The sequence below is a fragment of the Eubalaena glacialis genome, chromosome X (assembly GCF_028564815.1).
Source record: "Eubalaena glacialis isolate mEubGla1 chromosome X, mEubGla1.1.hap2.+ XY, whole genome shotgun sequence".
Classification (NCBI taxonomy): Eukaryota; Metazoa; Chordata; class Mammalia; order Artiodactyla; family Balaenidae; genus Eubalaena; species Eubalaena glacialis.
Window position 1 is genome coordinate 109,828,084 of NC_083736.1, and position 24,075 is coordinate 109,852,158.

At 47.0% G+C, this 24,075-nt stretch overlaps 1 protein-coding gene across 3 annotated transcripts in view; it reads right to left on the reverse strand.

Annotated features, from left to right (window-relative positions):
• TMEM255A (transmembrane protein 255A) overlaps window positions 1–24,075 on the reverse strand; it is a 46,768-nt gene that overhangs the window by 12,408 nt on the left and 10,285 nt on the right. For 2 of the 3 annotated variants that reach the window (XM_061178625.1, XM_061178624.1), the window contains exons 3-7: window positions 18,926–18,988; window positions 16,675–16,764; window positions 11,305–11,373; window positions 8,981–9,069; window positions 1,831–1,993 (exon numbers count right to left, since the gene is read on the reverse strand). In XM_061178625.1, coding sequence (XP_061034608.1) covers window positions 1,831–1,993; window positions 8,981–9,069; window positions 11,305–11,373; window positions 16,675–16,764; window positions 18,926–18,988 — 474 coding nt within the window. Of the gene's footprint in view, window positions 1–1,830; window positions 1,994–8,980; window positions 9,070–9,477; window positions 9,550–11,304; window positions 11,374–16,674; window positions 16,765–18,925; window positions 18,989–24,075 lie in introns of all 3 variants that reach the window. The other variant, XM_061178626.1, reaches the window with a different exon arrangement.

Consider the following 24,075-nt stretch of genomic DNA (forward strand, 5'->3'; position numbering starts at 1 on the left):
AGCCTACCAAGTGGCCGCCAGCCACTCCATTTGTACATCAGGGCGCTCGGCTGTCCATGTCCGAGAGCTCGAGGGATAATTCAGAGAAGCCTTAACACTCATCCTGATGTCCCATCTCAACTCGCCAGCCCCAACCAGAAGCTTCTCTTCCAGCCAGAGCGGCTCAGATTCTACACAAGGCCTCTGCTTTCACCTGCCCCCTGGGGAAAGTCTCCAAGAACAAAGGGCATTCTTTTCTCCAAAGAAGCTCCAACCCAGAAACAGCTTTTCTGAAGCTTTCTCACCCCAATGCTCCGTCAGGCCCGAACTTACAGGACAGCCTTCTCCCTCCAAGGGGCCCCCCTACCTTGATGCTTCCCCCGAGCTTGGGCTTTCCCGAGCGGGAGGAGGGGCCCGGGAATGAGAAATGCGTGTATGAGAGAGGGAGGGGAAAAAAGAGAAGGACAGTCGGGCTGGGCAGCAGGGTCACCAGCAGGAACACTCAATACTTCCAGTTAGCCCGGTTCTACTGGGGACTTGTTGCCCAAAACTGCAGAGTTTTTTCTCTTCCCTGGTCCTACCGCACCTTTCACTTTCCATTACTCATCCTTTTGACGGTCCAGGGCCAAACTACAGGCTGCCTTTCAGCTTCCTGTTCCTCAGTGACTCCCCAAATGGGACAGCAACAGCCAAAGGCCTAGGGGTTATCTGCCTCATTTCTGGGGTCAAAGGAAAACCCTTTTTAGGCACACAATAATTCCCTAGACATGGGTGGGACATTTCTTTAAAGCAGCCATACTCAACCATGGCCACAGTTGGAGTCACCTGGGGGGCTTTTAAAAAAGTATTGATGCCTGGGCTTCAATTTAGACCAATCAAATTGGCATCTCTGGAGGAGCAGTCCGGGCAGCCGGATTTTTTAGAGCACCTCAGGTGATTCCATTCTAATCTGAAGCCAGGTTGAGAACCATAGCTCTAAAGCTATTATTATCTCCATAATTAGAGATCAAGGTTTATTACATAAGCAAATAAATGCTTTGAAATGCTTTAAAAGCAAAAGAAGGAAGGACCCCACTATTATGGAGCACCTACTGGGCGCTGAGCCCTGGGGTGCCTTTGCAGACATACACACGAACATGGAAAAGAGTTGAAAGGGAGCACAGGGGACGCAGGGAGACTGAGAGTGAGGTTAAGGTTGAGGACAAGACCTGACCAGCAGTTTAGCCTAGGGCTAGGCCTTCACATGCAGAAAGAGTCCTGAGGCTCTTTCTGGAGAAACTCCAGGAGGAAATTCCTGGGGAGGGGGAGACGAGCAGTACTCTTACCTGTAGCTAAAAACGTCTTTGCTTCCAGCTCTCCCAAAGTCTGTTAATGGAAATACCACCCAAAAAGGTTTCTACTAAAAGTGTGTGTGTGTGGAGGGAGTGGGGGGCGGTAATTAAAGGCTATGTTTACATAGCTAGCATGAACCCCACCCGCCCCCAGAATGTGCCTCAAAAACACAGGCAACTCATGTTAACAAGAAATGTCTGCAGGCTGATGGCATCACCTGGCTCCTTCGACTTGAGATGTTTGAAACCAGCTACATTTTTTTTTTTTTGGCCCCACTGCATGGCATGTGGGACCTTAGTTCCCCGACCAGGGATCGAACCCGCGCCCCCTGCAGTGGAAACACGGAGTCCTAACCACTGGACCGCCAGGGAAGTCCCAAAGGCAGCTACATTCTTGAACCAATGGTTTCTGTTCCTCCCTTCAAAGCGTGGGTCCCCATTGCCCCCAACCGCCTAGCCTCGCCCCAGCCCTGACAGGAGGAGGGGCCTCTGTGGGATGGGAAGTCACTTCCTTCCTTACCATGTCCTTAAAGCCCCCCAGGACAGCGGCAGTGATGATGCCCAGGAAGAGGCCGACGATGTTGAGGATGGTGGCGGACCAGAGCAGGTGGTAGAGGTGGATGATATCCTGGCAGCTGCTGACGTCAATGTACTCATAGTAGCCACCGGTGATCTCCACCCGGCTGGACGGGGAGAAGCACATCCAGTCAGTCTCCAGGGGGCAGGCTGTCCCTCTAGGGCTTTGGCTACCATGCGGCTCAGTGAAAAGACAGGTGGGCAGGTGGGGAGCTATCGTAAGGGACATCGTAGCCAACAGTGCACTTGGGGAGCAAGATACGATAATCAATCAAAGTGTGATTACCGTTTATCCCCCAAAACCCTCCTACCTGCCAGAGAAACACTTGTTACCATCAGCTAACGCTAATCCTAGATGGCAATTATTGACACCTGCTATGTGCCCAGCACGGGGCTAAGCATTTTACAGACGTGAATTCGTTACATCTGTGCTAATATGGCGGCTTCTAGTCAACAGGTGACTATTAAAATTAAGTAAAAAATTCAGTTCTTCAGTCTCACCAGGCACATGTTAAGTGCTCAGCAGCCACACTTTTAAGGGCCACACTAGTGGCTGGTTACTGTACTGGACAGAGCAGATTACAGCATTTCCATCATCGCAGAAAGTTCTATTAGGCTGTGCTGCAAATCCTTACAATATTGTATGAGGTAAGTACTACCACCATTCCCGTTTCACAGATGAAGAAACTGAAGCACAGAGAGGTTAGGAATTTCCTCAAGTCGTAAGTGGTAGAGCTGGGATCTGAATTCAGGCTTCGAAGATTTCAGTGTTTCCTCTCTCAAAACAAAACGAAACACCAACAAACGAAAAACAACATCCCAATAAAGTACTAAAGCTGAGTTCCTGCACAAAATCTGAATATCACCTCCTCAGAGAGGCCTTCCCTGACCACTCTGTCCAAAGACATCCCCACCCCTACCCAGCCTGGTCACTCTCTAGCCCACTACTTGCCATGAACTGAATTGTGTTCCCTTCCAAAATTCATATATTGAAGCCCTAACTCCCAAGGTGACTGCATTTGGAGAAGGGCTCTTAGGAGGTAATTAAGGTTAGATGAGATCATAAGGGTGGGGCCCTAATCTGATAGGATTGGTGGCTTTACAAAAAGAGGAAGAGAGAACTCTCTGCATGCATGCACACACTGAGGAAAGACCACGTGAGGACACAACAAGAAGGTGGCCATCAGCAAGCCAGAAAGAGAGCCCTCACCAGAACCTGACAATGCTGGTGCCTGATCTCAGACTTCCAGCCTCCAGAATTATGAGAAAATAAAGATTTGTTGTTTAAGCCAACCAGTCTATGGTATTTTGTTATGGCAGCCCAAGCTAATTTCCCTTCCCTAAATCCTCTGCAGCACTTACTCCTTACTAATGTGTGTGCTTCATTACTGTCTGTCTCCCTAAGTTGAATGTGAGCTCCATGAGGTTAGGGACTTGGTTTGTTTTGTTCACTGCTGTGCTGGACACATAGTTGGTGCTACATGAATACTGGTTAAATTAATTAAATGGAAGCTCCTGTCTTCCTAGATGTTGCAAACTAGTTTACAACTTGGCCACTGGAATCAATAATGAATCTTAAACACTGTGATTCTTACAATTAAACTTAGAACCAACCCCCCTGGCATCAGGATAGTTATGTGTGACTCCCCTGCTACAAGAATACAGAAAATGAAAAAGAAAAAAAAATTAAATGTTAACCTCCAAAATGAATCAGGGAGAGATTATTCACAGAAGACTTTTAAACTTTACAGATGAATTATCTTAGAATTCTTTAAAACCAGTGCTTCTTTAAGGAATTGAAATCAGTGTGGTTACAGGACAGCCTGCGTCAAAATCTGTTTGTGTGTCTATGTGCCTGCCTGTGTCAGTGTGTTATTTGTGTGTGCCTGTGGGAGTCTCTGTGTGTCTGTGTGTGTGTGCATGCATCTTTGAGAAAGAGATGGTTAAACATGCAGATTCTGAGGCCCAGCCACAGTCCTACTAAATCTGGCAGAATCTCTTGGGGTGAGGCTCTGGAATCTGTGTTAACGAGCTCATTGATATTTGAGACCCGCTGTTTTCAATAGTAAGCTTTCATAGTGGAATTTTAACAGTGTGTCAATTCATCAGAATTTGAGCTGGATTTCAGGTTTTTCAGGAACATAGCTGGACAACACCTGGAAGCATACATTGAGTGTCTCCTATTAGCTGGCATGGTACTCGAGCCTGGGGATGGGGCAGGGAGGATACACAGATTACTTACTGCTCAAAAAGGCACCGCTGTACAAAGACTCTCCCCTGAAAAAGGCAGGCCTGTGTATAAGGGCGAGTGTGGGGTTGTAGGGGTGCAGGGGAGGCTTGAGAATCAGCTTCTGACTTCTCCCCAGGTATCTTTGCTAATGTCCTAAAACACCGAGGGTGGGCTGGTAGCACATACAGATGGGTGGTACAGCAGAGCAGACTCTGGAATCAGACTGCATTTGAACCCTGGCTCTGTCATTTATTTGCTGTCTGACCTTGAGCAACTTTCTTAACTTCTCTGAGCCCGGGGGATTTCATGAGCAAATGCACCAAAGCAGTACTCTAGCACATTGTAAGGGGCCCCCCCAAAACATGTAGCTGTGTTTTTTCCCTTTTAAGAGCCAGCCTCTGGCAAAATGATTCAAACCTTTGAATCGTGTTCTTAAAGGCAGTGACACTTAAAAAGCACAGACCACAACATGGGGCTAGGTTAGTAGTTCATTTAAAAGTATTCACTAATTGTAGAGAATGTATGTTTGGTTTCAGTTTGAGCAGGTTCAGCAGCTACTAAAATGTTTTTTTACTGAACCATGAAGCAAAAGAACATTAATACTAGATCTGGTTCAGGGTTTAGCGAATTAATGTGGTTTGTTTCTGTTTGAGATTCACGATTCCATTTGGTTCAGTCTCTGGGCAGAGCTTCGTCTGATATTCCATCTTTTGGATTCTCACTGCTCACACCCTCAAGCCTCCGTGACTGCAGGGTCCTCCTGCCAGACCCCATCACTGCCTGGTTCAGCTTCCTAACACATTTGTAAAACTAAGTCATTCATTTACTCAAAACCCTTCCCTGGCTACCCATTACCTTCAGGAAAAAGTATCCCAATTCCTCAGTCTGCCATAATCCAACTCCAAAGTGGAATCCACATTCCAGCCAGGCTGGAATCCTCAGAAGCACCAAACTGGCCATGCTGGGTACTTATTCCAGACCTTTGCTCAGATTTCTGCCCCCGCGTGGGAGGTACTGCCTTCTGTTCTCTGCCTGTCCTGATCTCTCCCGCTGTGCAAAGCTTCAACACACACTCCTCATTCTTCAAGGACTCCAGCGCCCATTCATTAGCTTTGTACCTGGACTCCCACAGCCTCAGTCTGTTCTTCTTAGTTTGGCACGTTGCATATGTCAATAATTCAGCTATTCATTTCATCTGATATTTACTGAGAGCCTACCCAGTGCTGAGTACCGTGCCGGGTGCTAAAGCTACAACCAAGGCCAAGGTGGACACGATGGCTCCGTCTAAATTCTAACCTCTGGAGGGCAAGGTCATCTCTTACACTTCTTTTGTGTCTCCCTCACTGCCTCCTAGCTGGGTGGTAGAAACGTTATGGGTCATCAATAGATACTTGGTGAATGAGTAACTGAGTTCAAAGACGGATCATTGCATTGATCATAAGATTGATTACCCAGTGCGGGCTTTTACCCCCTTGCTCCCAACTTGCTGGGTGTGCCTGGAGAAATAGATAACCTCTCTGTGTTTCAGTCCGCATTCGACAGAGTAGGAGGCAACAGATCTTGGATACAGCCAAAGGGCACCCTTCTGCTCTTCGATAAGGGCCTGGAACTATTCACCAACTCTTGGTGGGCAGCCTCTGTGCATCTTTCTCTCACTGCGTGTATTCTGTGTATCGGTCTAAACCCCCCTCCCCATAATCTCCCTGGTAAATTGGGTTCCTTAAGGGCAAAATGTTATTTTAAGGATATCTATTCTTCTAGAACAGTCCCTGGCACACAGTAGGAGCTCAATAAAAGCTTGGCAAAGGGAGGAATGGATGAAAGTGAGCTATCATCTTTCATTTTATTCATCACCAGCTGCAGCAGTTCACAAACCACCCCCATTTCCTTTCGCTTCCTTTAGGTTACACACCGAAAACCAGTGATATTGACTTGACCTCTCCAAAGCTGAGTGAAGGCTGAAAGGCAGCTGCTGCAGAGCTGCGTCCTAGAGAAACCACCTTCCTGCACAGGGTGAAATGGAATCATCTATGTTTGGTATTAAAACCTCGCTGCCCCTGACGTCAAAGAAGGTCTGTGGCTTCGAGGGGACAGCAGAAACTCTGTTTCCGTAGCGCTGTACAAATGACTGCCTGATGTTTTTGTTCCCACTTTTTTTTTTCTTGGCCTCCTTTCCAGGAAATGGACTAGAGGAGCTGGCAATTGATTAAAAATAGGCTTCGTGTGAGGAAAAAAAATACGCATTCGGCAAAATTAAAGTCTCCGAGCCTCAGAATGCTTGCAGCTAGCTATATTTAGGCCTGGAGATTAGGTCTCCTTCGAGCTGGCTGGAGAAAGTCTCGGGTCAAGGAAACTCTTTTCCTTCTATTGTAGGATCATCACCTCTTAAGTCTCGCGGCCTTGCTTTCTGACCGCATGGGACTGTTTCCTGATGAAAAGCTCAGTAAGTGCTTTTCTAGTGGCTTTGCCCTTGGAATCTCAACGCTACAGACCTGGGCAAGGCCTCGATCGCCGCCTGAGGCTGGTCCCCAGGCATCAGGTAGGTGAACAGCGTTTCCAGCTCAAAGGTCGTTAGGGGCAGTGTCCCCATGAACCCTCTTAGTTGTCTGGTCCAATAGTTTATTTTCCTGGGGAAAAGGGTGTTCCTCTTTTTGATCCTTTTCAACACATGTCACTCCCTTGTCATCAGGTCTTTCATTCAAGCCCGGTCCTGTGCCGGGGCCTGAGGATACAGATAAGATGAAGTTGTGTTCGCTGCCTTTAGGGAGCCCAGAGTTTAGCAGAGCTCCTCATAGAATTCCTTTAGGGCCTTGAAGACAATCCTGGCATGACTTGCTTTAAGAAAGTCAGTTATTATGAAGTTCAGATTGACAGGAAGATAAATTGGGCCTGAGTCTCCACTTAAAAAAAAATTCACCTAAGGGCTCAGCTAAATGGAATTTAAAGTAGGATTTAGTTTATTCAGACCTTTTTCAGAAACATACCTAATTGTGGAGAGAAAGGTGTGCCCATAAGGAATCACTTCTCAGCCCTCTCAGCGGGCCTCCTCTCTCCTCCTGGGATCTCAGAACGGAAAGGGAAAGGAGAGGGGAGAGGAGAGCTGGCCAGAGGACAGGGTGTCAAAAGGAGGGAGGGGGTAAAAACAGAGGGGAGGACTGAGCAGGGGGAGGGGGATGGACACGGGGAGGCAAGAGGAAAGATAGCAAACTAACCCCAATTGCCCTAGGACCTATTTTACATTCCTTTGATCATTTTTGGAAGGATGGGCTCAGGGAGTACAATTATAGCCAGCTCTCCATCACCGCTAAGGAGGGAAGTCCTTTACAAGTGTTAGTTATTATTACAACATGAATAATTGAATCTCCCAGATAATCCCCAAACCTCATTTGAGTCTTTAAGTTTCTCTTCCTCCACCGCCAAACCTTTTAATGAAATGAGACCGAAATGAGACCAGTGCTAGCAAAGAAAGTAAAAGGGCTGGCGTGAGTTCCCCATCTCCTCCCCCCGCCCCACTGCCTCTGGTCTGTCAGGTCTTTAATCCTCAAACCGGAGAAACTGGCCCCCCAAAACCATGAGTAGGGAGTGTGAGTGAGGAGGGGTGCACCCAGCTGACCCCTCTGGACCTAGCTCCATCCGGGCCCCTTCTGCCAACTCCTCCCTCCCTTCCGCCCTCCCCCTCCCCAGCAACCCTGCACTGAGAGCTGAAAGAAAATACGTGCATGGCAGGCACTGGCTGACAGACCCCGCGTACAGGGCCATTCACTTATGCTCTGCATCACCTGCTCACGCATTCCTGTCTATTCCACCTTCTAAATTGCTCTTAAAAGTACTCCTTGCTTTCCACCATCCCCAAACCAACTTAATCTAGGCTCTGTTCCCTTTGGCCTGGACTCTTGCCGTGGCCCCCTAGTAGCCTCCAGTCTCTAACCACTCAAATCCATCTTCCACGCTATACCCTTCAATGGCTCCCAGTTGCTCACAGGGTCAAGTCCAGAGGCATTCCTATGGCCAGTGAGCCCTCCGTGATCTGATCTGTGACCAGCGCTCTGCCCTCACCTCCCCCACAACTTCTGGGAAGACCCTGCCCACCTCCACCCCACTTGGGTTTGTTTCCTAACTCCCTCCTTATCCTTTAAGTCTCAGCTCCCACATCCCCTCCTCCTTGACACGCCCCCCCTCTTTGCCCCCAGCGACTCTGACTTCCAGTCATTTGCATAGAGAGGGTCTCCGGTACATCCCCAGGTCTGCACCGCACTTCTCACACTAGACTGTAATCAATGGCTCACAGGTCGGTCATCCCTGCTAGTCTGCGAGTTTCTCCGCAAGACTCTCTGTATTCCTGGCACCTAAATATGTCTTGAAAGAGAATAAATGATGTTTTAACAATTGAAGGGCAGAGCGCCAGAGTGGTTGTAGCAGAACTAGCACCAAAATCTAAGTTCTGTGAGGGCAAGGAATTTTGTTTTGTTTGCTGCTGAATCTCTAGCGTCTGGAACAGAGTCAGGCTATTTGTTGAATGTTGTTGAACTTGGACTTAGACACAACTGAGTGTGAACCCAACCTCTACCATTTTCGAACTCTGTGTCACCTTGAACTACCTGTCTGTTTCCTCTGAGCCTCAGTCTTATCATCTGTAAAATGGGGATAATAATTCTACATACATCATAGGTAAGAATTGAATGAGATCAGATACTTGACAGCACCTAGCATGATGCCTGGCACAGAGAAGGCAGGTAATGCATGTCAGCTGAAATCCTTTGAAGACCAATGTCTTCTACTTCTCTGATCCCTACCGTGCGCCCTTCCCCCACCCTAGCCCTGCTCGTGCCCACTGTGGTCAAACCATCAGGGGCTCGGCACTCACTTGCCGCAGTTGTAGAGGTCACAGCAGAAGCAGGTGTTGCCCCGGATGCGAGGTGTGCAGAATCCACGGCTGAGGTGAGGGCAGTTCACCTGGGGACACACCACAGTGAGGAGGTTAGCTGGCACTGGATGGGAGGCGGGACCCTCTGGGATTGGCACTGTGAGTTAGTGACTGATGGAGACGGTAAGGATGGCTGTGAAATGAACACACCAATGCACGGGCAGGATGGGGCTGGGCAGGTGGCTGGCTGAACTCGTGTGTGAGGCAAGTCACTGGGGAGCTGGGCTCACGTGCAGCCTCAGCCACAGCCCTCAGGGCCCCATCCCTGAAGGGTGGAGATGGAGAGGAGGAAGGACGGATGGAAGGACGGACAGAAGAACAAATGGATGGTAGGAAATGAGGATACAAGAGGCGGGAAATCAGGGTATGGGGAAAAGGGGACCAGATGGGAAGGAAGACAGAGGGGCCATCACATGCACTCTGAAGTACAATAGTACCTCTCGAGCTGCCTGGGTAAGGTTCCTCATAACCCTCGCGGAAGGAGAATTTTTGGTTGAGGAACTTATGACCTTACATAGGAAAAATAGGGTTAGGGGGACCAGGGTTACAAGTGAACCTATGGAAGTCATTATTAACATTTTTACAGTCACCAAGTTAACACAAGAATGCGAACACGATGAAATCCAGAGAAAAGCAATGACATTTTACACATCTCGAGTTTGCAAAAAAGATGTAAAAATTAACTTCCATTTATCGTCTCTTATTTGTGAGAAATCTTCCAGGCTCTCCCCCGCCCCATATGGATGCAATGAAGTGCTTGTAAATTTGTTTCACTGTGTTATAGAGAATATTGGTGGTAAACACGCACTTTTTTCTATATTGGGTCCTTCATCCAAAAGCTCATGCCTTTCTGATAAGCTGTTGGCACACACATCTTTCTACTCCTTTCTAACCCGAGAATAGTTAGAAAAATGGTAAACTAGTGACTGGGTAAGGAAAATGGGGCAAGTGGATGGCACTGTTCACACCGTATGTTAAGGAAAACAGCTTCCCCTGAAGTTATGCAATGCAGTCACCATTTTATATCCACTTGCCACCTTTTTCTTTTTTTTCTTTTTTTTTTTTAAGGCCTGGTTCTTTTTTTTGAAGTTTTTTAAAAATTAATTAATTTATTTATTTATTTTTGGCTGTGTTGGGTCTTCGTTTCTGTGCGAGGGCTTTCTCTAGTTGCGGCGAGCGGGGGCCACTCTTCATCGCGGTGCGTGGGCCTCTCACTATTGCGGCCTCTCTTGTTGCGGAGCACAGGCTCCAGACGCACAGGCTCAGTAGCTGTGGCTCACAGGCCTAGTTGCTCCACGGCATGTGGGATATTCCCAGACCAGGGCTCGAACCCGTGTCCCCTGCATTGGCAGGCAGATTCTCAACCACTGCGCCACCAGGGAAGCCCGCCACTTTTTTCTAACAGTCACAAGTTTACCATTTTTCTAACTATTCTCTGGGGGGGGGGCATTGACTTTCAATCTGAAGTTAATAGAGAACCAAATGGTCGAGGTTGCTAGAAGCACATGGCAGAGTTTTATATTAAAGGGCTCTCTGGATTGGAGAGAGGTGATTGTGAGCTGAAATGAAAGCTCTCCAAAAATGACCTGGAACCGAGCTTCACCTCACCGCCCACTGCCTCTGCTTCTGTGTGAGGCAACAAGGAACCCAAGGAGAGCCGTGCGGGGCAGCGGGGCAGGAGAGACACACCCTCACGTGTCCACTCAAGCATCATCAGACTGGCCTCCGGGCGTGTCATGACAGGGGCCAGGCCACCAGCCCAGGCCTCCCCAGAGCCTCAAAGTGGACCAGGCTTCTCAGTGACCCTCGTTTGACTTCCTGACCCCTCCCACGTGTGGGACTCAGACTCTGCCTCCCCGGTCCAGGCCTGCTGCCTTGGTGGGGCTCCCACTTTTCTTCCAGCTGGACATCAAGTCCAGGCAGCTGAACCATCATCCACAGACATGGGGGAGAGACCTACCCTGTGGCCTCTGTACTCTTCATCTGTCCCTCTCGGGATCAAAGCCACACACTGAGAGGCTGCCTGCTGGGGTCAGAGGGGCAGCCTGTGGCCACAGAACAAAGTAAATCTGATTAGGCCTCATGAGGCTCTAACCTATGACCGTGGCCCCATTAGCACTGTGCTCTGACCCACTGAACAAATCAACTAAACATACCTTATAGCAAGCTGTAGGCCCGGGAAAAAGAGTAAAAGAAAGGGGGTTCCAGGCAGAACAGGAGACTTTCCCCAAAGGTAAGACGTGCAGCCTCCTTCTGGCTCTTACCTCCTCAGCTTCCTTCTGGGATGTCTTGGGCACATAGTGGCACCGGTTAGCATAGAGTGGTTTCAGATCCTGGAAACGGAAACACCAAACCAAATGGGTTTTGGCTTTGGAAAATAGGGCAGCAAGTGCTCTGACTGGTAATAAAAGATTTGAATACACACACACACACACACACACACACACATACACACACACACACCCCAGAGCAGGTAGTGGGTTGGGTTGATTTCTGAAAGCTGCCCATCTAGGGAGCCTGAGAATGTGAGGATGAGATAAAAATGTTCTGGGCTTCCCTGGTGGCGCAGCGGTTGAGAGTCTGCCTGCCAATGCAGGGGACACGGGTTCGAGCCCTGGTCTGGGAAGATCCCACATGCCGCGGGGCGACTGGGCCCGTGAGCCACAACTACTGAGCCTGTGCGTCTGGAGCCTGTGCTCCGCAACAAGAGAGGCCGCGATAGTGAGAGGCCCGCGCACCGCGATGAAGAGTGGACCCCGCTTGCCACAACTAGGGAAAGCCCTCGCACAGAAACGAAGACCCAACACAGCCAAAAATAAATAAATAAATTTATAAAAAAAAGAAAAGATTGGCAGGTTAATACACATTTAAAAAAAAAATGTTCTAATAACTGCTTTCTATTGGGCCACTTGGTTAATGAGAAATTAGGAAATTGACTGAGAAGTGGGTTTCTTGAAATTTCCACTCTGGTCTTCTTTTATTTCTAGTCTTTGTCTCTTTGCAAAGAGTCCCCAGGGAACAAAAGTCAAAACTCCAAGTTATTGCAACATCACACTCCCAGTCGGAGGGAGGCCAGCTCCAACAACGAGGATCCATCATCACCTGGGGACAGGACCAGGGCTGGCTGACGCGTACACCCTGCTGTCATTGCCACAGCTTTTTCAGAAGGAAGAGCTCAGGAAGCGAGCCCCAGTGGGGTGGGTAGCCATGGAGCCTGCTGGAGATTTTAACTCAACTGAACTATGAGCCATTTTCACTCAACTACACAGATTAAAGACAGTGAACTCCAAAAATACCACTGAAGCCCAGGAAACTAACATGGGGCTCAAGGACAGTTGACTCACCCTGCTGGCTTGGGCAGCTTCCTGGTGAGGGAGCTCTCAGACACAGGGGCTGGGGTAGAACAGACAGATGCAATCCAGTGCTACCTGGAAACTGTCAGTCAGGGGATGCTGCCCACTTTCTGGGGGACACTAAACATCCCCTGACTGGTAGGGGGCTTCGACCAAAAGCAGGTTAGCACAGGACAAGCAGTTTATGCAAACTGACCTTTGGAACTTGGCCAAAAGCACCTTGGCAGAGGGAGTTTATCTATTGCCCCTCCTTCCCCCTAAACCCACTTCTCTCGCCGTTTTCAATAATCCTGGTGGCTGCTTTTCCCCACATATGTGGTTGAGCATCTCCTGTACCTGACACCCAAAGTGCCTCCTGCCTCCCTGCCTGCTGCCCCTTCCATCAGCTGCTTCTACATGAACGTCCTGACTGCTCCGTGCTCTGAAAGTACACTGCCCTGTGGGCTCAGCCTGGAGTCAGGCTGGAAAGGAATGAGGGTTCTTATGGTCACTGCCGGCAGGGTTTATTTTCCGAGTCTGGGCAGTGGCAGAAGTCATCATCATCCTGCCGAAGGGGAGGCTTGATGTGCTGGTCGTAGCCCTCCTGACCTCCTGGTTCTGCAAAGAGCATTCAGCCACCAACTGCCTAAATGGAGACAGACGTGTGTGGGTGATGGTCGCCCATATGCTGCCTCTGGCTGCTCTTGTGCACTGAGGCCCCAGGGGAGGAACAAGCCCATGTGACTGGGAGGTAAGAAAAGGCCACTTAGCCGAGGCAGCCTTTTACATCCGAAGGGCTAGCAGCTCCGGAGTGGAGGGCTGGCCACGAGACTGCTTTCTACTGAGTGTCAGTGTGCTCTGGGCGAGGCCGTCTCAGGGCGCGTTCACACCCATTATTTCATACCATCCTCATGTTAACCCTGAGAGGCAACTAAGTTACTACCACATCCACGTGGAAGAGGAGAGACTGTGGCACCAGGAGGGAAAGGGATTTTCCCAGCTAGTTAATTGCTATATTCGGGGAGGGGAAAGGAAGGAAACTGGAGACAAGAGAGAGAAGGAATGAGACACATTTAGAGGGGGGTCAGGAGGTAGGTCTTAAGGGGAAGCGCATATGCCCCCAAGCCAAAGGACAGGGCACCAGGAGGTTAAAGGGCCCCAACAACAGGAAAGGCTGGCTCTAACCCACCCGAGCGGTGCTGGGGTCCAAATGTGCCTTTCATTTAAACTGGCCAACAGACATCACCATAGATTAATAAAGCCTTCTCCCTCAAAACTGTCTGGGTACCAGTGAGGGCTGGCAGATGTCTTAGGACAGGTACAGTGTAGGCAGAAAGGTGTTCTCAAAGACTCAGCCAGCCTTACCCCAACCTCCCGAATCAAATGCTCTACTGCAAGCCACTAACGGCAGGAGGTACAGACGGCCTAGACTCAGAAGCTGGAAGAAACTTCCAATAAATATAATTTGGATTTTTCTCCCATTGCCTTTGGCTGAGGCCAGTGATCAAAACCTTGAGGAGTTTAGGAGTCAGGGAAATGCAAATCAAAACCACAATGAGAAACCACTTCATACCTACTAGGATGGCTAGAATTAAAAAGTCGGATAATAACGGGAGTTGGCAAGGATGTGGAGAGACTGGCACACTCAGATACTTCCACTGCGAATGTAAAACGGTACAGTCACTTTGGGAAATGGGCAGTTCATCAAAAGGTTAGACGTAGTTACCATATGACCCAGTACTTCCAATCATAGGTATATACTCAAAGGAAATGAAAACATATGTCCACATAGAAACTTGAACACAAATGTTTATAGCAGCATTACTGATAACAGCCAAGAGGTGGAAACAACCCAAATGTCCATCAACTTGTGAATGGATAACCAAAATGTGGTATATCAATACAATGGAATATTATTAGACCATAAAAAGAAAGGAAGCAATGATACATGCTACAATATGGATAAATCTGGAAAACATACTAAGTAAAAAAAGTCAGGTTGCAAAAGACTACATATGATATGATGCCATTAACAGGAAATGTTAATTAATATAGGGAAATCTATAGAGAAAGTAGATTAGTGGTTGCCTAGGACTTGGGGGAACAGGGGGAATAGGGAAGTGATAGCTAAAGGGTATGGGGCTGTTTGGGGGATGTGAATGTACTAAAAGCCACTGAATTATATGCTTCAGATGGGTAAATTATATGGGACGTGAACTATATCTCAATAAAGATGTTTTAAAAAAAAACATTAGGAGTGGGAGGAGGAGGGAAAAGGAGGAAGCCATTTTAGCTCATGATGCCATGAAAATCTACTGCAGGCTTCTTGGCCACTAGGCCTATGTTGCCATGGAGACTGCCTCAGAGTGAAGAGTGCTTGTCAAATGGGGATAATAACACCTGCCCTACATATCTCACAGGATTGCTGTGGGTCTCAAATGAGATAATAGATGTTAAGGCACATTGAAACACTAAATTCACTACACAAAAACAAGGAATTATTGTTATTAAGATGGCGCCTGTTGAAACAAAATAGCACACATACTATGATTGTCTACAAGCATGCTACAAAAATAGGTATATACTCAGAGGGTAATATGCAAAAATTGCATATGCAATAGAATTGCTATGTTAGGGTGGTAGGAGAGTGGATGTTACAAGTTCCTGTTGTGTCACTTGCCTTTTCAAAAAGAAAAAGATGAAGAAAAAGATGGCTCTCTCAGCTAAACTCAAAAGGGATGAGTCTGATATGGGGGCCGACGTATTCCTGACCCCAAAAGAAAACTGGGCAAAAAGCTTCTCTCTTCCATCCCATACTTTTCCCCCTGCCCACTAATTATCTCCTGACATGCCAGCACTGACCATAGGAATTCCACTAATCTTGGCAAATGAGGGACTGACTCTTATGTCTAGGAGAAGAGTCCAAGAGCAAGTTGGGATTGAAATAATAATGTTGCAAATCATCCTTTCCCAGATCCATCCATACCCAGGACACTCCCTCAGGGTGACCTGCACTATTAGCCAGCGACTGAAATGGAATAAAATATGATTGATCCACACGATATTCTGATAATACAATTTTTCTCTAATTCAATTGTTTTAGAAAACATATAATTCCAACTAGTTCATAGGATGTTTTCATTTTCAATGTTGGTTCACTTGGGGGAAAAAATGAGTCTCTGAGGTTTTTGTGGCAGCTCAGTAAGCTGCTTGGCTTGCTTGGATTTGGGTTTGTGGGCCAGATCAGGGCTATACTATGACCTCCCTGGGACTTTTGCCTTTTGCCTTTTGTGGACAGCTTCCTCCATTAAAAATTGTTGAAAATGGTATTTCATTTATTTTGATTATATCTTATGACTGCATTGGTATAAAGACAAATTTCTATTATGTGTGAAAACTTTTTTCTTGGCCTAAAAGTTCATCATTTTTCCTCTGATTTGAAAAGAAATGATCATATTTTTCTGGGACCCTGAAAGTCCATGGGTCACAGGCACTGTTGTCTACTGAGCCCAATGGAGAAGGTGGCCCTAGGCCAGATATCTGGAATCATAAGAGATGGAAAGCGCCGACCGAGGGGTGAGGGCTCCTGCAGGGAGCCCTGTGGGAAGGACCCGAATCCCAGGCTTCTCCAAGAAGGAGCACAGGTTTGGGTTTCAGGAGTAAAGTAGCCTTACTCGAGGCACAGCTTCTCCAGAACAGGAAGCATTTGGCGCCTCAACTCCAGGACTGGGCTCGGTTTGGAGACCTCCAGCTCTGGGGCTTTCTCCGGATCCCAATCACATCACTCCTCTCCAGCCATGAAGACAGCGAAGTTCAGGTATCCTAGAAAAGGTGTCTGTCCTCATGGGCTGCTCTTGTCACTGTTGGGGGTGGGGGAGGTCAGCTACTGCCACCTCCAAGGCTCTCAGGAAGTCATGTGGCTTCCTGCGGCTCTCTCCCTACCTCCTCACTCCCAACACCAATTCCAAGCCAGTCCCCTGGCCCTTGTCTCTGACTTTTCCAAATCTCACCCCCATGTCAACAAAGGCTTAGCTCCAACCCCTCCACCACTGGGAAGCCTGCTCTGATCCAAGGTAGACCACTTGGGCACTTAGAGTTTATATGCCCAGCTTAGACCAATTTCTCTAGATGCCCGTGTGTGTCCAGGGATGTCCTCATTTTGACATCACCTCCTTGAGGCCGGTGATGTCACCTCCCTCTCCTGTACCCCTCACAGCCCTTAGCACACACCCGGCACACACACACTCGATGAAGCCTTGTTGTATTGCCCATTTACTTTAACCCAGGACTAAAAATACTCACAATGTGTCTGGCAGCGAAGACCCCATCGACTATGGCACAACAAAAGGCTGCAATCACACCAAAGCTGATAAAGACGATGGAAGCCACCAGCTGTGGGAGTAGGGGTGGGGGACAAAGCAAAAGTGTCTGTTAGCCTTCCACTCTCGCTGCTTCTGGAGACAAGGCGATCCCCAAGAGACCGCCAGCCAAAGCAGAACTCTGGCCTGCCACCCCGTGTGAAGTGTGAATGCCCTTTTCAGTCACGCAGCATGAGTGGGAGCAGGGGGAGGGGGACGCAGAGAAGGGGCCATTGAAGCACTTCTTACATTTTCAGGGCAAGCTAAGAAATTCACTCCATGAGTCTATGAGCGCCCAAGGAAGAGGAGGCTGAGGAATTAGACTGCATGGCTCTTCCATTCTCAGACTCAGAAAAATGTTAGACCTTTGACATCATGAAGTCCCACCCCCTATTTTATTTATTGTGGAATTGGAGGCTCAGAGAGGGGAAGTGGTGTGTCCAAGGTCACTATCCAGTCTATGGAAGAGCCTGTGCCCACCAACTCCTAGTCCAGTGTTCTTCCCAAGCCCTCATGGTGGGCAATGATGAAGAAGGGATGATTCTGAGGCCCTGCACAACCCTACATGGCCCTGCACCACTGAAGAAAGAGAACACTCAACTTATTATGGCTTAGGTGTCAAAGACATTTTACAAGGGTTGAAGTCTCTGAAATTGATCAACTCTGTGTGGTACGTACGAAAAAATTCAAGTAAGAGAAATGTTTGCTGGAACCAGACTGCCCTCTTCTCTGATCGTGTTAGATAACAGAAATTTTCCTAATAATTTGTCTTCTATTACAAGGGCGATACTACAACCCAACGTGGGGGTAGGTGTTTCAAGGCGTAACCAGGGGCAGGGATAGGTACTGCCTAAGCCCACCATCTGCCCGTGTTGACCCTCAAAACACCCTCTTTGAGGTGTTTGGGGGGTAAAGTAGAGAAATAGCATGGCATTAAGCTGCTCCCCAGGGAGAAGGAGGAAATCAAAGTCAAGGCCACCCTAAGGTCCTCCCATCTCACAGGCTAGAAGGTAATACTGATCTCCTTTGGGAGTTGTTCAGAAACCTCGCCCCATAAATCTCACTTCACAGCACTACAGAGAGTTGGTAAATAATGGATGAAAGATGTCATGAAATTGGCATTATCAGCTATGCTATGATCAGCTCTACAATTAGAACTCCCCTGTCATTTTGAATAATTTAAACCCAAAGTGCAAACACAACTGGCAGCGGAGAGCCCAGGTGAAATGGAAGAAGAGAACTATTAGAACCCCCCTGAGGGCGATTCCCTACATTGCTGGGGGGAGAACACATGGTTAGAGTTCCCTGTCCCTGGAGCTATTACGTTATCTGATTAAACTTGCTGTTAAATAGACCCTAGCATCAGTCTAGATGCCACAGTGACTTGTACGGGGAAGCCTAATCAGTCCACCATCTGACCACTCACCAGGCATCTTGATTTACAAGCCCATAAAACTGCAATATGCTTGCAATTCGGTCTGTACCGTCTTCTCTTGCCCTCTAGGAAGCCTTCTCAGGCTGAAGCAGGAAAATACAACAGCCTGCCCTTGCGGGCCCCCATTCGGACATAGAACTTTGTGAGTTTTACCTCCTGTTATATGCGTACCCTTCCTCTCAACCTTACACATACTTAGCTTTGAACTATGTATGGGTAATGGGAATACTTGAGGTTGGCTTTGTAATTTCATTTCGTCTTCTTGTGCCCTAAATATATTTGTTCTGTTAATTAAAGTCCCCTAGATTGGAATCTCCTAAAAGGCAGGAACCCTCTGCGAAAACTCCTCTCCAAGATTATGCATCAGAGAGGAAGGTGTGAGGGTCGCCAGTGAGCCAGGGCTGCAGCAGCAGGAATCAAAGAAGCAAAGGCATCCGATGCGAGGACAATTGGCCTGACTGGATAGGCTGGCGCACTCCTTTGCGAATGAGGAGAAAAGCAAAAGGCAAGATCCAGATTATTCCATCCCTGTGACTTAAGGAGACTAGCTGGGCCACTGAGGGAACATCAGGCAGGGTGAGAACAAGTCCCATACCACAGGGTCACTTTAAAACAAGTTCCCCGGAGGCTTAGGAGAAAAGTAAAGTAGCTGTTTCTTTTGTGGCACAATTTGGGCAACCTTAAGAAATGTGTCACTTATCCACAGAAATGTTGAGCTTTTTCAGATGAAGAATTTGATTCTATAGCGATGAAAACTTACCATCTGCCGTTTGTTCTCCACGAGGTTTGATCCGATGATTCCAAGGAACGATCCAAAGCCGAGCTGCAAAGCAACATGGCACAGATAGCACGTGGGAAGATGGTTAGCCTGACCGCACGGTCGTTCCACCCGATAACAGAAAATACCCGGGGTACAGATGCTAAACCCGTGCAGCTGTTACTCACACAAATACAGTATGAGTAAGAAAAGTATTTCTCCCACCATTCGCCAATTTTTCCTCGTAGATATGAATCACACCTAAAAAGAAACTCGTGTGCCCAGAAGCTAAAAGTAAAAGTCAACCATAGCTTTTCAGAGCCTGCTTATATCAATTTCAATATCCATTACCTAGCATGTGACTGGTGAGTCAGTAAGAGACGGATAATGGTGAAAAGCACGCATGATATTCTGATCTTTATCTTTTCTTTGAAAAGAGACCTTCTATCCTGATGCACGAATTACAAAATAAAGGTTTGAAATAGCGATTTTTGATGCATCAGGCACACTAATCAAACCCAGGAAGTACTTTAGAAATCAGCAAGCACCTTAACCTAGACTTAAAAAAAAAAGAAAAGAACTATTTTTTTTGAAAGCCTGTATTTGTGGTTGACCCACTGCAATTTACGTTAGCATTTATTCACCTCTTCTTCCACCTCTGCTTCATTTATGGACAGAAAGCATTCATTAAAGGGTGAATAGAAATGGCAGTGTAAAACCCTGAAAAACAATTTCCCTGTCTAAGCGGCTGGGATGATGGCTCGGGGTAGCAGATTCCACTTTGCTCTCAGTTCTGCCATTAGTGGGTTGAGTCTGCCATTTGCAGCTGAAAATGATCACTAACCGATGGCTGCTGTCAGGGGTGGAAGTGGAAGAAGTAAAAAGTGGTGGGAATGGACCAATAAATCTTAACACAAGTCCAGCAATGTAGTTACATTTCTCTTGAGCCTCACTAAGGATCTGGCTTTCCATCTGCCGCCTTACCTTGGCTCACAGGGACATCTCTTTCAGTCTGAGGCCCCCAAGCCTTACACCAAGTCTTGGAAATCTAATGGACCCAAGGGCTGGGCAGGAGCCTGGTGGGGCAGTGTAGGGGGACTGGGTGCCTGCCTCAGAAACCCAAGCATGAAAGAGAATGAATGGAAGGAGTGAATACAAATTTCCAAGGACTCATTCTTCAGGGCCACTCAGCCAGCAACCCCTCTCGAGAAATAGAAGCTGAAGAGCATGAAGGTGTAACCCATGCCGTCCCAGACGCTACTGGGAACATCCTCACTCAGCGGTTAAACTATGCCTGTCTCCCGCCTGGTCTTATTTGAAATGTAATTAAAATGTGTTCTGATGAAGTATAGTGATTAAAACCTGGTCATCAGACTAGCCTGGCTTCTAACCCCAGCTCTTCCACTCATGGCTGTGTGACTTGAACAAACTGACTGACCTCTCTAAACCTCAGTTTCCTTATCTGGAAAATGGGGACCATAGTAGTAGCTGTCTTATAGGATTTTTGTAAGGATTAGCCAGGATAATACAGTCAAAGAACTTTGCACAGGGCCTGGCACACAGTAAGTACTCAGTAAATACGAGTTCTTGTTCTAGTGATGATTATTACTATTTTTAAAGACACTTAACTTTGGGGCAGCTCTAACCTGATTTGAGCTGGCAAATCCTATCGTTATTTGCTCTATTTCATAAGAGTTTCATATTCTGTCTTATCTCCCTTCCCAATATGTTGCACAGCTTTTATTTTTCAGGAAGAATTCCATGAATAGCCTGTGCTTATGACACTCTGGGCCATTTGTGGAGACTGAAAAAAAGTCAGAGGGCAGTTTCTTACATGGAAAATAAGTCCTTTCACTGAGCAGTTCATCTGTTTCCACAGATATTCACTGAATGTTCTTCTGAGCCTCAACAGCAGTCTTTGCCTTAAGACGGGAAGCAAAGACACTCGCTCTTCCTGACACTCTCAAATAACTCTCTGATGGCAGTGACCAGAAGAGGTGGCCTGAAGCCTCATGGAATTGGCTGGAAAGACAAGGTGCCCTGGGACTGGAAATCCCAGGCCAACCAGTTACTTCATCCAGTTCCCTCCCCTTTCCTTCCATTCCATTTCTATGCCACGCCAACTCATTCCATTTTCTAACACTCACTGAGTACTTTGGGGAGATAAATAAGATGACATGGCCCCTACCCTGCAGGAGTGCATAGTCTAGTGAGGGAGAGACAGACTGTGACTTAAGGACCACAGGCGAGGTAGAAACAAAGTGCTGAAGGAGCAGAGAATAATTCATTTTGTATTATATCCTTGGCTCTGCTACTTATAAACTGTGTGACCTTGGGCTAGTTCTTTAGCCACTCTGTGCTTCGGTTTCCTCATCTATTAAATGGGAATCATAATGGTCCTGACCACACAGGACTGCTGTGAGGATTCAATGAGATAAGGTATGTACGTAGCGTGACCTGCATAAGGTAGGCTGCTAAATACATACACATGGTCGTTCTCAGATCTCACAGAGGGGATAAATGGGGTCAAAGACAGGTAGAGTTCACCAGGTGGGGAACTAATATCAACTGAGTCCTCGCTGGAAGAATTCATTCATCTGGATGACAGGTTTATGAACTAAGTCACCAGTATCACTAAAACTACCTTACATTTGAAAAGCATTTGAATTTAAAGAAGCGCTTGCCCTCTACCTTGGTCACAGTCATGTTAGGGAGTTCGGTGGAGCTCATATCATTCCCATTTGATAGATAGCAAAACGGAGGCCTAGAGAATTGTATGGACTCGTCCCCTCTTACAGCAAGTTCACGGCAAGGCCAGGACGAGCCCTCAGATCCCCTAACAGCTGGTGTTCTTCCAGCCACACTTTGCTGTATTTGTGGCCAGTGTTAGCAGAATAGTGACCTTCACCGCTGCCCCCCAGGGAAGAAGTTCCCTGTAAGGATGGAGTGAGAAGTCCTATTTGAGGAAGAGCTGAGGGGGTGAAAGTAAAGAAGGAAAAATCAACAGAATTTCCTGAAAATGGGCAGCTGCTTCTAATCAACTGTTTGCTCTCCTGAGGCCTCAGAAAGGTAAGCTCTGTGGTCCTTGCTCGAGAACTGCCCGGAATCATGGAATGTTCAGACCTTTGGAACTCCATCTTGACTCCCCATTACCTGAACAAATAACCAGTTTGCTTTGTTTTGGCTGCCCTCCACTTGTAGAAGAAAAAAAGGCAAATCATTAGAACTCAGATTCAAGAGCTCTTTTTAGGCTGCACCCTATAATTTATGCCTATTCCCATCCACTGGGACTGAGGTGCAAATGGATTAATCATTCAACAAGTATTAATTGGACATCTACTCTGTGCAGGCACTGTGCTAGACCTGCGATCTGGAGGCCAGGAAGCGGGGTGGGGTATGATACCAAGACCAACGAGACTCAGCCTCGAGGAGCTGTAACTAGATAATGGGTCCACAATCCCTTTCTGTAATCCTGAAATCAACAAAGCTCTTAAAACCAAAAGGGTTTTTGGTAACTAACTTGGTGGCAAAACCTGACCTTGAACTGACGTGAGGTTATTTTATAATGTTTATCCACTTAGTGTAAAAATTCACAGTTTATTGTAGAAAGATGAAGGTGCTTGATTATGGGGTATATCTCAAGACCCCACTGGGATGTTAGATAATATATGATATATGCACTCTATTATCTTTCTGAAATTTAAAACAAAACAAAACAGTCTAAATTTGCAAACACATGTGACCCAAGGGTTCAGATAAGGGATTGTGGACCTGTATAAACAAAGCTAAATGAGAATATAGCCCAACATCCCACAAAGCAGAATGTGACTATTTCCCAAGAACTATGAGTGGAAGGAAATCTACGGTAGGGAGTTCAAAGATGGTAGACACCACTGTGGATCCCAGTAGCTGAGAAATGTCCCAGCTGTGTCTTTAAGTTGGAATAGGACAGAGCATTTGGATAAACAGAGAGAGAGAGCACAGGGAGGCCGTTCCAGCCCAAGTCATGTTCAGGGGACTGTGAATTGACAATTTTGGTAAAAGAAAGGTGTGGGAGACCAGGCCAAGGCATCTTCAGAGACCTTTGAATGACAATGCTAAGGAGGCAACAGGAAGCCAATGAAGGTTAGTCTTATCTAGCAAATCAAGACTCAAGTGTCATCTCTGAAATGTACTTACTAAGCTAGGAACTTTATCTTAGAATGATCTTATATTTTAGAAACATTTTCAACAAGAGGTAGAAAAAATTTCTGCCTAATTCACAATAAACCACAAAATCCCACTATCCAGACCTCCTTCTAGTTCCTGAACATTCAAGTTAGTCAAAACTTTGCTGGATTTATCAAGAGTCTTCACGTGTGAAGCTGAAGCCACGCTGGCCTAGAGAAGGTTTCTGGCCTATTGACTGTTTTGAATGACCCCTGTTGTCTCTGCCTCCTACTACCCCATGGCAACTCTGATATAATTTTCAACTAACTGGACCCCCCCCTTCCCCCGCCTGGGAGAGGGGACAGAAGCTCCTGGTTTCTTTCCTGAAAGAAAACCCAGGCTGCTGTGGGCCCTAGCAGTATAACAGCTGGGGGAGAAGGTTCTAGAGTGAAAGGCTTTCAGCACTGATCAGGTGGCCAACTCCATCTTGTGGGTTGCATGGGAAACACATGCAGAGGCCTCGTTCTCCTGGATGTAAGGTTAGAGAGCTATAGAGAACGAGCTGGCTCTCTCTCCTGCCTTTTCCATCTTCATACAACTGAGGCTCTTGGCTTTTTTTAGGCCTCCAGAGTAGAAAGCTCACTGGAACTCTTCTGGAACGGACTATGTCTTGAACATTCGAGGACAGTAAAAATCCTAAGCCAGTTTGTCTTTCTGTGTTGGTTTTAATTTTTAAAAAATTTTACATTTTAGCCTGTACAGATGAGCACATCTTTAAAGATGCCTGTTGCATACATGTCTTAGGATGATGATACCACATTCTAGCTCAGGTAGAGTAGCTAACACCCTATCATAATACACCTCACTGTACAAGGGCATCTCGTTTGGTAAAATAAAGATGGCTCAGAAAAGTTTTGCATGACTTAGAGTTATGCAAACACGATTATATTTTTCAATGCCTGAGATCTCAATATTTAAATGAATTGTATGGTAAGTAGTCTTTA